This window comes from Lagopus leucura, unplaced genomic scaffold (genome assembly GCF_019238085.1).
Source record: "Lagopus leucura isolate 7727_CA_CO unplaced genomic scaffold, USGS_WTPT01 Super-Scaffold_100002, whole genome shotgun sequence".
NCBI classification, from domain to species: Eukaryota; Metazoa; Chordata; class Aves; order Galliformes; family Phasianidae; genus Lagopus; species Lagopus leucura.
Window position 1 is genome coordinate 12,392,707 of NW_024962263.1, and position 14,107 is coordinate 12,406,813.

General features: G+C 44.8%; 1 protein-coding gene across 3 annotated transcripts; it reads right to left on the reverse strand.

Annotated features, from left to right (window-relative positions):
• Positions 1-5,429: 5,429 nt before the first annotated feature.
• On the reverse strand, positions 5,430-13,419 carry SERPINB1 (serpin family B member 1). 3 transcript variants are annotated; one of them, XM_042870249.1, is made up of 7 exons: positions 13,126-13,419; positions 12,864-13,013; positions 10,742-10,879; positions 9,707-9,824; positions 8,560-8,702; positions 7,712-7,879; positions 5,430-7,015 (listed from the first exon to the last, which is right to left on the reverse strand). In XM_042870249.1, the coding sequence occupies exons 2-7, from the start codon at positions 12,987-12,989 to the stop codon at positions 6,614-6,616; spliced, it is 1,095 nt and encodes a 364-aa protein (XP_042726183.1). In that variant the 5' UTR covers positions 12,990-13,013; positions 13,126-13,419; the 3' UTR covers positions 5,430-6,613. The 3 variants fall into 3 exon arrangements, with proteins under 3 accessions (XP_042726183.1, XP_042726182.1, XP_042726184.1); XM_042870248.1 differs by having other exon boundaries at positions 12,838-13,013; XM_042870250.1 differs by lacking the exon at positions 13,126-13,419 and adding an exon at positions 12,026-12,140 and having other exon boundaries at positions 12,864-12,882.
• Between the last annotated feature and the right edge of the window lie 688 nt (positions 13,420-14,107).

A 14,107-nucleotide genomic window follows, 5' to 3' on the forward strand; every position in this document is an offset into this window, starting at 1 on the left:
GGGGCTCCTCTGCTGAGGGCGCAGTGGCGGTGCTGGGGCGCCCGGGTCCCCCAGTAGAGCTGCCGGGCAGCTCCTCGGCGCTGGGCCCTGCGGGGCTGGTGGAGCGGCCTGGGCCCAAGGCGGGAGGCTCCTGATGGGAGGTGCTGGTGATGGCGCTGGCTGCAGGGCTGTCCTCCCGTCCTCCAGCAGCATGGCTGTCCTGGTGGTCCAGCTCGTGGCGGATCGTGGGGCCGTACAGGGCTGCTGCGGTGCCGATGAGCCTTCTCACGAAGGGCACCACATCACCGTTGGTGATCAGCTGCAGCGCCTGCACCAAAGCCTCCTCGTCCAGTCCATGCTGGCACAGGAAGTTTATGGTGGTGCACTGTCCCGCATGGACTTCCCACCAGTCATCGCTGGACTGCTGCTGGATCTCCTCCTGCAGCCATTGGAGCAGGGGTTCGAGGTCTCCCTGATGTTCTCTGAAAAATGCAGCCCAGACCTCGGCTGGGAAGCTGTGCTCAGGTGGGATGAGCACCGGCTCTGCAGGCCCCTGCTCCTCCTGCAGGCCTTGATCTTGATCTGAGTGCACTGCGGGCTGCGGGACAGCACACTCAAGGAAGTCATCATCCGACCTCACCGAGTATCGGATAGTTCTTATTTCGTGCCCGCATACGGCACAACTCGGCTTCTTGTAGGCCCACCAGATGGCACAGCCGTAGCACAGCTGGTGTTGGCAGGGGGTCACGTAGGTGACATCCTCCCGAATTTGCCCACAGATGGGGCAGACCCAGTCGGATGCCACGTCCATGGCCCCGGGCTGTGCGGTGGGCTGGGGAGAGCTGAGGTCGGGAAGCTGCTCCCCTCGCTGGTGCTGCAGCAAGCAGAAGGTGTTACGAACTGCAAAAGAGAGAGAGAGCCTGCGGTCACTCGCTGCCTCAGCAGCAAACCTGCCTAGTCCCTGTTCCCCACCAGCTGCTGCAGGGGCCGTGATGTCCTGCACCACTCACCTCTGACGCTACAAGTGCACCCTTTGCGGCCCCAGCTGCCTGAGGCAGGCAGGGCTGGGGGAAACGCTGCTGATACTGTGGGACGGGCACCAAGAACTGGTGCCAGCAGCCCCACAGCTCAACGCAACCAACTCGCTCAGTGCTCCAAGTCTCACATCTATGCTCAACTGGAGTACAGGCACGAGTGCACGCTGGCCTCTGCCAGAGCCCAGATCTATACAGAAAGGGCTAGCGAGGTCACAGCCATCTCCATTGCTGACATCACAACCCCTTGGTTGGTGACCTCACCGTCCATTGCTGCATCTACTGGGGCCCCAGCCTGGGCCTCCATCGCCCTCCATCATTCCGTGATTTTGTTTTGTAATGGTGAAAGATAGATTTGGGGAAGTAAAGGTTTTATGTATTTTTACTACGCGTGTAACTTGTAACCAATTTGCCATTAGATGGTGCCATAAGATAGCATGGCAAAGCTTGATAGGTCCAATATGGTGTAATGGATGCTGCTTTGGCTGTCCTGAGGACCAGCTCCTCACAGTTGCTGTCTGCCCGCACTGCATGGATGATGGACCGCATGCCCTGTTTGCAGTGTGGACCCTGGGGCCTGCTGCTATTGGACGGCTGGGTGCAGTGGAAACAAAAATGGTGGCAGCGTGACATGGTGCAACCATGCTGTCCCACTTCTCCAGGTCTGTGGGGCTGTAGGTATCTAATGTCACCTCCATGCTGCTGGCGTGAGGCATTGCCACACTGCCTACCTGCGCTGCTGCACGCGCCTCTCCGCGATGTCCCGGCTGCCTGCTGCCAGCAGGGTCGGGGTACAGCAAAGTGGCTCTGAGACGGCGTCTGAGAGCTGCGCTAGCAGCACCCAGAGCACGTTTCAGCTCCAAAGCTCGCCCTGTCCACACTCCAGTCCTCGCACAGTCGCTCGGTCGGAGGCCAGGCACGAACTGCCGGGCCGGGCTGCCGCGCCCGCGTTCAAGCAGCGTGGGCCAAGCAGTCACAATGCGTCGCACGGAGACGTCACAAACCACGGCTCGGCCGTGTCGCCAGTGCTCACCTTCACTGGGTGACATCACCACCCGTCCCACAGCGATGTCGCCGTCCATTGCTTGCTCATCACCGTGCGCCGGCCTCACCTGCTGCACACATGCCAGCAGCACTGCAGCCCCAGCACACGTTCCTGGGCTTTCCGCAGCGCCGCTGCCCGCTCCATTCCCCCCCACATCTCGTGTGCTCAGTGTCAGTGTTTCACACGTCTCTGTTTTGCACATCACTGTTTCACACCTTGTCTTCCCACAGGCCCATTGGGTGGCTCAGGCCATGATACACAGACCCAGGCACGTATAACAAGATGGTTTATTGTTCTATAAATTTTCTGATGGAAACTTATTGTTCCGAGGCTCCCAGCCTGATTGTAGTCATATAAAGCTGTTCTCCGTTTTAAAAATTCATGCAATTCAAGACAAAGTAGATTAAATCGCTGTTTGCTGTTACTGGGTTTGATTTTGATTCTTTACACTTCTGTGTCTCTCTTTCCTCTGATAAGTTTTTGCTTTTGTCACAGTGGATGTTTTGGGAGGGGATCTGCTTTGGTGATTTGTCTCTGTACTTTCTAGACATGTAGATGGAGGTGAGCAGAGACAAAAACACAGAGGCCCCAGCCTGAGCCTCCATCACCCTCCATCATTCCATGATTTTTGTTTGTAATTGCGGTACTTCGGGGGAAGTAAATTTGCACGTTTATACTGCATGTGTTCTTTCTTTTTACAGTAATCTATCTTCCATGAACTGTTTACACTTTCTGAAATGTGGATAGACAGTTTTTGGCTTGTTCTGGTCTGGATGCAGTACAAAATAGTAGCATTGCTTTTTGTACCAAGTGCTGACATGAAAGTGTTCACTCACCCTTTCCTGTGCAGCCTACACTATTCAACCTCCTTCAGCAGAGGGCTGGAGTATGGCGAAAAATAGTGTTTTGTAGATGAGAATTTGCTCTATGAGTATTATTTTGCTCTTTGTATCTACTGCAATTTTCATGAAAATAAATAGGAAGCAAATTTCCTAAAATTCAGAGCAAAGTATGCATTGTTAAGAAGTAAGAATTTGCATGGACATTTAATGCACATGTGTAGGAACTTGTCTTTACTTGGTGTCACAAGATGACATGAAAACATCCGACAGGTTCAATATGATAAAGAGTAGCAAAAAGCCAATTTCTGATTTCATTTGCACCTTTCTATTTCCACAGTCTTAAGTTAATTGCAGTGATCATATTAACAGAATCAAAGAATTATGGGGGTTGGATGTAGCCTCTGGGGATCATCCAATCCAACCCCCTGCTAAAGCAGTTCCCTACAGCAAGTTGCATAGGAAAACATCCAGGTGCATTTTGAATGTCTCCAGAGAAGGAAAATCCACAGCTGCTCTGGGCAGTCTGTTCCGCTGGTCTGTGATCCTCAAAGATTTTCCTCATGATCAGATGGAAATTCCTATGCTCTGATTTGTGACTATGTGCCCTTGTTCTGTCCCTGGGCACCATTGAAACGAGGCTGGCCTTATATACTTGATATCTGTCCTTTCAATTTTTATAGTGATAAGAATCCCATCCAGGCCAAAGAGTCCCAGGTTTCTCAGTCTTTCCTCGTAAGTAAGATGCTGCATGTCTCTGATAATCTTTGTGGTCTTCTACTGGACTCTTTCTCCAGTAACTACTAGTCTGTTTTGAACAGTGAAAACCATAACTGGATACAGTATTCTAAATGTGACCTTACCAGGGCAGAGTAGGAGGGAAGGATCACAGAATCACAGAATCACAAAATCACAGAATCACAGAATCACCCGGGTTGGAAGGGACCCCAAGGATCATGTAGTTCCAACCCCCCTGCCTAGCAGGGGCACCAAACATACACATATGTGTGATCACTTTCCTTGACCTGCTAGGCACACTCTTTTAATGCTCCCTAGGATCCCATTGGCCTTCAGGGCCATAAGGGCACACTGCTGGCTCATGGCCAGCCTGATGCCCATCAGGACATCCAGGTTCTTCCCTGCAAAGCTCCTCTCCAGCAGGTCATCCCCCATCCTGTACAGGTGCATGCAGTTATTCCTCCTTATCTACAGGACTCTGCCCCTCTCCTTGCCGAACCTCATCAGGTTCATCTCCACCCAGCAATCCAATCTGCCCAGGTCTTGTTGAATGGCCTTCTAGTGCATAAGCCACACCTCACAGCTGTGTATCATCAGCAAACTTGGCAAGGGTGCATTCTATCCCCTCACCCAGGTCACTGATATTCCTGTCTAGTCAAAACATATCGAAAAATGAAGACGTGTATCTGCCTCCATGACTTTTGAGATTTTTCACTGGTTTATGTACTTCACTTGATTTGTGGTCCCATGTAATTATGCAAAAAGATTCAACAGTGCAAACCTTACTCAACGTGCTCTGAATTAACTCATTATATAAATTTATCTCTAAGGTAAGGGGAGGTGAAACCCAACCATAGCTGTCCTACTTATCCAGGCTATGACATTTACTTTGTAGGAAGAGCAACTCAAACTGTATGATTCAGATAGATATCAGCCAAATGGCAGAGTGTGGAGTGTTTTTTTAAAATCTTTTTAAATTGCTGAAATTAATGGGCTATCATAAAGAGTTTATGTAAGCACTAATATTTCTGCCTTATTCCTATCACAATGAGCATACTTTCCTCTGAATTTTGGATTAAGTGTAAAAACTAAACACAGCCTTTGAAACCAGGGCACCAGTAACACAGAAACATGTAACTAATATGCCAACTCAATGACTGCCATTTAATGTAAGGCGTTACTCAGTCCTCATTCCCTGTGCTAGCAGATGGAGCCATTACGCTTGCAGGGGAAGCTAATGATTCACCGCAGTGGAAAAGTTGCCATTGCTTGAAACAGTGATTGAGCACCTGGTAGGAAGGCAGTGCCAGCCCAGGGGAGCTCAGGTGCAAGCAATGAAGCTGAGTGACCAGAAGGGGTGAAGCCAGGATGCACCCCTTCCCAGACCTTATTTAAGAGCTGGCAGTGGAGGTAAAGGTATCTTATTTGGAGATCCCTGTTTATCTGAGGATGATTTAGGCCTTCTGAAGGTAAGGAGGGTTTGGTTTTCCTTATTTCTGCACCTGCTGTTTTTGGATCTGAGTGAATCCTTGATCATTGCAGCCTGGTATCTTGCTGTTCTGCTGTGTTGTTGAGCTTTCCATTGCGTTACGTTCACGTAATAATTCCTTCTTTAGAGATGAGGTTGTTTTTTGTTGTTTTTATCTACTCTGAACAGGCCAAGGGCTTCATACATCTGACAGTGTGTACTGGGCCAGTGGCTTTCTTTGGAGCTAGCCTTCTAGTCACAGTGACAGTTACTTTTGCACTCTGAAATACAAAATGACGCGCAGATGTCTCTGTTTGGAACATGAGTTGAAGATAAACTCTTTATTTGGTGCTTAACTGAAAAAATTGCAATGCAGTTTACAATTGCATAAATGTCTGTGCCCTGCTTAGAACTGAGACTGTACAGGTGAACACAAGAAACAGTATCCAAAACATACACAACACAGGAAAGTAACATTTGGAACTAAATGGAATATTAACAGCATGTATTGGCTCCCAAGTATAAGGTGGCTGTACAATGTAAGGAGTTATGTATAAACAGGTAGTGGACATCAGATCTCAACAAATGTTGAATTTTGTATATAAACATGAAGCATTTGTTGCAGGCTATAGGCAGTCATCTTCTGGGACGCTGAAAAGTTTTTTTTTGAGGTTCACCTAGCATCTAGCCAGAAGCTATCCTCTGTTGAAAATACATGAACTTGAAGAAACATTCACATTTTTTTCAATAACTAAAATGGCACCTAATTCCACATTTGAAAAACTCTCTTTAGACATATCACCTAAATACATTAGTTTCTCTTTTTCATCATTTAAAAGTTGTATTGTAAGTTTTCTGGCTAATGTCTGGAAGGGGTTACTTTTGTTTAAATAGCTTAATCCTATGTCTATTAATAGATGTCTCCAAACAAATGTTATCTGACCTTCTATTCTGTGACAGAGCTGGGTAAACTCAGCTGTTTTGGAGGAAGTCCTTTGGTACCTGGAAGTTTTAATGATATTAAATTAATTATTTTGATGTTAATGTATATTTGAAGAACAAGACCTTATGGAAGCGATAGCTTTCCAACTACATCCTAGCTCACACGTATGAGGAATGACTGTACTGCATTGGGTGTTGTCAGCCTTCTCTGTAAATACAGAGAAATCTGTACAAAGAGAGAGAGTGATCTGGCATCCTAAAAGTTCAAGTTTCTTCCAAGAATATTTTCACTGCTAGCCCAATTTAAAAAGAAGACTACTTCTGCCAAAGAAGTTAAGACTCTTTTGGTTACTTCCTAGTGAGTACAGGAACTTGAATCTCTGGGGAGGCTAAGAGTTACTAATCCATTTTCTATCTGATTATTTAAATGTGAAATGCAGAATCATAGTGACAGTTACTGAGAACTCAAGACAGGAACCATGACATTCTGTATCAAAATTCAACTTGCTCATAAGCAAAGCATTTGCTGATTGCAGCAGAAACTGTTTTGCAAATGATGGGTTATTTTTCATGGAGAAGCATATCTGCCAAAGAAAAGTATGCTTTGTGTTGGGTTGTGGCGAATAAAGAAAAGGAAAGGATGGTCAGCATTGAAATCCTCTTCTATAATCATGCAAAGCATCGCAATGCCAGCAGTAGCAGCTGCAGCTTCTGTGCCCTCCTCATTCACTTCTACAAAAGCCTTGTGTACAATTTCAGAGAGGAAAAGGTCATGTGCCCCTGACATTCCTGACAAGTCAGCCTTGGCACTGTCAAATATGTCCAACAAGCCCATAGCTGCTAAATCTGATTTAAGGTCATAGCTCTCTTCTAGCTCAAATTTTGGCAAATGCACATGGACATCACTGGAATATAGATGCTCTGGACACGTCCACTCCTGGAGCTTTTCAAAGGTGAGCTGCTTTTCCAGCTAGAATTAAAAACACAAAGAATTACACCTCATCAGTAGGGGAGTGTATTACTTCCAGTAACATTTAGAGGGTTGCATAGAGTACCATACAACTACAAAGCAAGTGTAAAATGATTACCCTGTTTTTGATAGCTCAGTGCAGATTTAATGACTGCTACTGAAATTAAGTGAAGTTGCTGCAGTTTTCAGTCAATGGAGTAAAACAGATGCTTGCTTCTTGTTGCTAGATAGAGACTACAAAAACATGCACTGGTAGCTAAAACCAATCATTTTTCCTGTTATTCCAACTAAAGGGAATTAGGTAATTAAAAATCATTAACAAAAATAATCACCAGAGAGATTGAAGATGCTGATATGTTCCTGATTACTGGTTATTTAGTAGAAAAACTTGCCTAATGTAAGTTTAAGAAAATAAAGACTTTCAAAGGTAATGGAAGTTCCACCGTGAGAACAAAACAAAAACACCAGTTTTCATCTTCAGAGTTCTGTTCAGCAAGCTAAAGGCCACAAGAAAAATAGAACACAATTCCTCTCCACAATGCACAGTGTGCGTGTATTCTTGTGATGTTAGCAGAGCATTATCTAAAAAATATGCATGATGGACATGGAGTTCTAAAAACATAGGTTCATTAAAGGCTTTAATTTTCAGCGGCTGAATGTATCACTTAAATAACTGCATTAGTTTAAATGGGTCACCTTCTGCAGTCCAGTGGAGTCATCTTCAATATCATCAGGCAACAGGATGATCATGCTAAATTCTCTTTCATCATAGGGCAGCTCCAAAACACGGGTTTTCATGTCGGAGATGTACCCAAAACGGAACTTCTTTTTCTGATACATCATTTTCACTGTCTTTCTTTCATTCTGAGTAGTTAAAAGGTATCGAAAATGTTAAAATACCAATTTCAAAGACCAGTTGTAAACATAAGAATTGTGTTCTTGCAGAAACCCCTACTGCACTATATCAGGTGACTATAAAAACCACCTCCATCAGATTCCTGACTGGCAGTTTAACAACTGATTTTTCTAAAGATAGAATTGTAATTGAATTGTAATGTTTCATTCTTCCTCATCTTCTATAGCACAGTCACTGCAGAGATTGAAACAGGATTTGAGTTGCTGTACCTTTATATTTCTCTAACAGCAGAAATAACCAAAGGTTAATCCTGTTCAGTGTAAATCAGATGACTGAATACATACCTCGTAGAGCTATATGTTCCAAAATATAGAACAAGAAAATGGGGCTCAAATGGAATGTGCAGCCATCTTGATACGGTTCATACCAGCCTAAGGACAGAAACTCAGCTAGGCACAGTCAGGGTCCTAGGCTGCATGTGAGGATCACCTCTGACACTGTTCTAGTAAGTGATAGAAGAAATTGCTGAAATACTGAAATTCATAAAGAATCTCTTTTGTAAACTGAAAGCATTCACAAAAATGTCCATGCTTGCATTCTTCTATTATTGTAAGTGAAGATTCAGGTTAAGACATTTTTTTTTAACTTGTTTTATTAGATATATACTACCAAAATATATCTGTTGTACCTTGTTCAACCGAAATGGCATGTCAGCAGTGTTGGCTTCTTCAAATTTCTCTGCCCAGTTCCCTTTGAAATAAATAGCATTTACCAGTACCAACTTGGTCATGCTATTAAATGAGCCTTCAGACAGCAGATCAGGGATTTTACCTTCAGAGGGCACAAAAAAAGGGAGGTCACAACAAAACCGTGTAACATGTTGATTGCATGTGAATTATCCACAGAGATACTGATGCCATAGAAATAGACAATTCTAGTCCGTTCCTCTGATTAAATATGGTCTTTTTTCGGTACCTGTCACTTTATTTCACCATACTTAGTACATGCTATAATTTTTGATATACAGTAACTTGATGGAAATGTAGTATTTGTAGTTATGACTGTCACATATGACTTGTCATCTCCGCTGGTTTGTATCTAACTACCCAGATAAAAAGGACACAGGGCAGCCTAAGCTGCAGAGAGTTGCAGCACATCACTTCAGGGTGGCATCCCCTGCCACACCTGCAGCCAGCTAAGCAAAAACTAGAAGATACCCAGGTTTAGGATTATCAGATTAAGAAAGATATAATACTAGGCTGTCATTTTAGGTAGTCAGTGATCTCCATTTCATAAGTACAAATCTATGTCTGTATACCTAGCCTGCATGGGTTGGCCTGAACACAAACTATGGATTTAAATGGGGGGGAGAAGCAACTATTTATGAGGATGGATAGTGATAGGACAAGGGGGAATGGTTTCAAACTGAGACGGGAGGTTTAGGTTAGATATTAGGAGGAAGTTTTTCCACACAGAGGGTGGTGACACACTGGACCAGGTTGCCCAAGGAGGTTGTGGATGCCCCATCCCTGGAGGCATTCAAGGCCAGGCTGGATGTGGCTCTGGGCAGCCTGGTCTGCTGGTTGGCGACCCTGCACATATCAGGGGGTTGAAACTAGATGAGCATTGTGGTCCTTTTCAACCCAGGCCATTCTATGATTTATGTAGCTGTTGAAATCTCTTGCTTAGGTATTCTTTGATTCTGTCAACCAATCATTTTAATATCCCTGGAGAAAATGAGTTTTCTCCATTTCCAGGTGGCAGGAAACAAAGGCTGTTCCTGCTCCTGAAGTATGCAAAACTGCCAGTTCCTTCATTAATGAAAAATAGTTCACCTTCAGTTTTCTCCTCTACCCACTGGTTAATTTCCTTCCGGACTTCGCCATGAGCCTGAAGAAAATCAACTGCAGCCAAATCAGCTCCATATAACTTCTGAGTGTTAGTCAGGAAGTCCTAGATTTTTGGAACATGAAGAACAGCTGTCATTGCACATAGGTAAGAGAACATATCTTTACGCTGTAGATAACATGCAAAGGTTATCACCTGCTCTGAGGTGGGGCTCTAGTAGTGCATTGTCTGTTTGGGTGTGGGGTTTTTTTTTTTTTTGCTGTTTCTCTTTGAAACACCAGTGAGTAAGCCTCACTGTACATCTGCCACGTATACATCTGAGGGAGTGCTTACTGCAGGTGCTCCAGCACTTCTGTCATTCTCCTGAAACAGGCTTAAGCATGACTAAGAACAAATTCCTCCCAGCAAGAGCTGGAGAGGAATAAAAATAGCAATACCTAAATACACACAGAGGTACGGCTCCCTTGTTAAGAGGTGTGCTGTTTAGGCGTGCTGGGAATCTCCTCCCAGATTACTTAACATATTTTTGAGAACAGTTATGTAGTACTAGACCAATGAAAAGTCTAAAAAAACAGCAGACAGAGAAATGGGATGTTATATATACTCTAAGCTAAGAATCTACATGGCTTGCTTTTTCTCTTGAGGAAAAAGCAATGGAACTGAACAAGCAAAGGGATTTGTTGTATAACATCCTTTAGGTGCATCCTATAGGCATCTGCACATTCTAAAGACACAGAAGTGCATGTGCATGTGTGCGACACTTGTGCAGACTGCCTGGTAACTTTTAGAAAGATGTCTAGACATGATTTTATCTCAAATACTCAAATGGCTGCATTCCTATAACAACAGCAACACCTGAGCTATGCTGCTTATTGATGCGGAAAGGTAGTTTTGACATCTGGACTTGCTAGTGTGACATTTTTGCTATGGGGCACACTCTGGAGACAGGAGAGCAATAGATAATGACATTTCAAAGCCTCCCCCCAGGTTCCACCACACAGCTATATTCTGTGTACCCATACCGGCAGAAAGCTGTAGGACTTCTCTCCAAAAAGTCGATTGGCAATCCGTAGGAGACAGGAAGAATCCCTTCTGTTTATGTCTGCAGTCAGAGCCCGGAATCTTGAGTGTATATTTTCAACTTCATCAAAATGAAATGTCTGAAATGAAAGAGGTAGGCTAACTGCTGCTACTGCTGTTTTTAAAGAACATGAAGCGTATCTGTATGGTGCCTCTGGTAGTTATGTTGAAGAAAGAAAGCAGAAGGAAGTTGGAAGCTGTAAACCTCAAAGAACAAGTGAAACTGTCCCTTAGTGCTGTGCTATCCATGTCACTTGTATTAAGCTACTGCTTTACATTTAGCTGCAGCTGTAGCAATAGATTGTGACCCAGAGTCCTATTGGAGTGCTATTTGCATGTGTCTCCTCCATGGACTACTGAGCTTGTCTGAGCATTCGGGGAAGATGAGGTACTAAGAAAATCTAAGAGCTATGATCTTTGGTGGTTTTATGAAAACATAAGTGCTTTCTTAGACAACTATTGCCTTAAAATTCAAAGCTGTTATAATATGGAAGTGTGCATACAAGTACCTGTGGGGAAAGTGACTAGCCAAGGTGTGCAGGTAGGGCAGCAGGATCCACAATAGTGGGTGGTGCCTTGTGGAGCTGAGAGCTGGATCCTCATGGGTCCCCTCCACCATGGGATATTCTGTGATTCCAACTTAAGGTAGGATTATGATCCCAGAAATGAATTTCTCCATGCCTACACGCTTCACACTCATCAGTCATTATCTCCTTAATTAACTGATGTTCTCATCAATTAAACGTTATGCTATGGGAATGTGCATTATAGAAAGTTACTGTGCTGAAACACCTTCTGTCTCCAACTCCCCTGCGCTTCTCTTGCATTATTTCTGCTCCCAGTAGATTCTTCCTGGGTGGGGCTGACAGTTGAGTTATAAGGAATATACGTTCAAAGTCTGTTTCTACAAGCAGTGATTCAGTTTTATTGTCTTTTCACTAAGAATGACAGCAATTAATGGTCTAAACAAGTTCTTCCTAAAGTTCAGAATACAAAGGTGAGCTTATTCATAGGGCAAAAGAGTTAATAGGAACTAGAGCGACAATTCTTGCTTACTTCCCTTTGCACTAGCAGGTGTTTGCCTTGCTGAGAAAAAAGAGGCAGAGTCTCTTTTGAACAGGAATCTGAGAGGAAATTGGCACACTGCTACCTGCACTAGAATTTGCAACTGTTGTTGTGAAACCACCCGCTCTAGAAGACTAACTTTAAATACGGAAACTACTTACCCCAGCTTTCAACCAGGCTGGGGAGTGTGAAAGGATTGAGCTGGGTCCACAACAAAGCACCCAGTAAAGGAGCCACATCGTTTTCTTTTAACCTCTGCTGCTCAACCTAGGGATACTGTGAGAATGGACATGTGAGTTCGGCTCCTCAGAAACACTGGGTCTTGGGTAATGTCATCATGTATTATAAAAATTGTCATACTTAGAATAATACAGCTCTTTATTTTTTTTACTTGTAAGATATGCTTAGCGTTATTATGCATACAATTACTAAATACATGTTGCAAAACAATAGTTCTTTGTGGAAAAGGCTCATAGAATCATAGAATGGGTTGGGCTGGAATGAGACTTAAAGCCCACCCATTTCCACCACCCTGCTGTGGGCAGGGCAGCCACCCACTGGCTCAGGCTGCCAACCTGGTCTGGAACACATCTAGGGATGGGGCACCCACAGCTTCTCTGGGCAACCTGGCCACCACCTCACCACTTTCTCAGTGAAAAATTCCCCCCTTACAAATATTTAGCCTAAATCTTCACAAATTCTAGCAAAGACTTGCTGCTGGAAATGCTAATCAATTTAAATTAAGACAGATAAATCAGTGAAGTTAGTTTCCAAATTCATCAATCAACCCAAATGAAGTGAGGAAGAATGGGCTACAATAGGAGGGCTTTGGAGTGCAGCAGGCAGGTAACAGCAGTGGGGAAGAGTGAGCATGACAAAAACCTTGCCCACACAATTAATGCCCTCCTCTCATTGTCTGAGCTCTAAAACTTAACAGTTTTTAATTTTAATAAAATGAGAAATTACTGCTGACCTTTACCACCTGTGCCTCTGTATTACCTCTGGACCCGAGAAGAACCATGGCCAGAGCAGCAGAAATACTGAGAGGGGAGAAGAAAACATTTCCTGATGGATTGGTCTCGTTAAGCCTTCTGAAGAGATCGAGTGCAAACCTGCCGTTGGCATTGCTCAGGCTCTCCATGGCTGCAGCTGGAAAATAAAGGTTTCAGTGAAGGCTTCAGAAAGCACTCCTCAATGCCCTAGTGTATGTTCTAAGGGCTGGATTCATTTCAGGCTGTGAAAACAACAAGCATGCACTTACCTCCTGTGATGCTTTGCAGCTGCTAGGGAGGACCAAACCAGCAGGAGAGAACCCAGCAGTGAGCTGGAGGTAGGGCCACTGGGAGCTGTGAGGTATCTGGCAGTGGGGTGAAAGGTGCAACACTGGGGCGGGCAGATGGTTACGCAAAGGCTGGTGGCAGGCAATGCTGTAAAACCTTCCTGCTTGTACAGCTGGGATCCCTCCTTTTTGTTTGCACTGGGATTTGCAGATACGGCTGCTTCTCGCTTCTCTCTTCTCACGGCTTTGCTTTACGGCAGATGTTAACGTGATCGCTTTTTCTGTTTAGAAAAGGAATGAGCAGCATGCTTTTGCTTTCACTTATAGTGTGGTACCACGAATTCGCTCCAGCAGCAGCCTCTAGAGGTGGAAAGGGGCAGAAAAAATTCTGTTTTTCATCCTGCTGCCACCCTATTCCCAGACAAAGGACTGGAAGCAGAGGCTGCCCACTTCCCTTCCACCCACTGCTGCTCTCCCAGCACTGACTGAGCATTAGTCTGACAGGCAGCACATTGGCAGCTTCCCTGCCCCAAATGGTGACTATTGGGCACAGGGCTGAGGAGCTGCAATGTCCCATCTAGAAACAAACACTTAGCTTGTTCAGACTGGAGAATGCTCCAGGGAGACCTCGCTGTGGTCTTCCAGTATCTAAAGGGAGCACATAAATAAGGAGGGAGAGTGACTTTTATAAGAGGGAATGGCTTTAAACTAGAAGAGGAGATTTTGATTAGATGGCAGGGGGATGTTTTTCACTTGGAGAGTGGTGATGCTCTGGTACAGACTGCCCACAGGAGCTGTGAGTGTCCCATCCTTGGAGGTGTTGAGGGCCAGGGTAGAGGGAGCCCTGGACAGCCCTGCCCACAGCAAGGGATTGGAACTAGATAATCTTTAAAATCCCTTCCACCCCAATTCATTCTGTGATTCTCTGACTTTGAGCCTTTGCCTTAAAAACTCCTTGTTATGA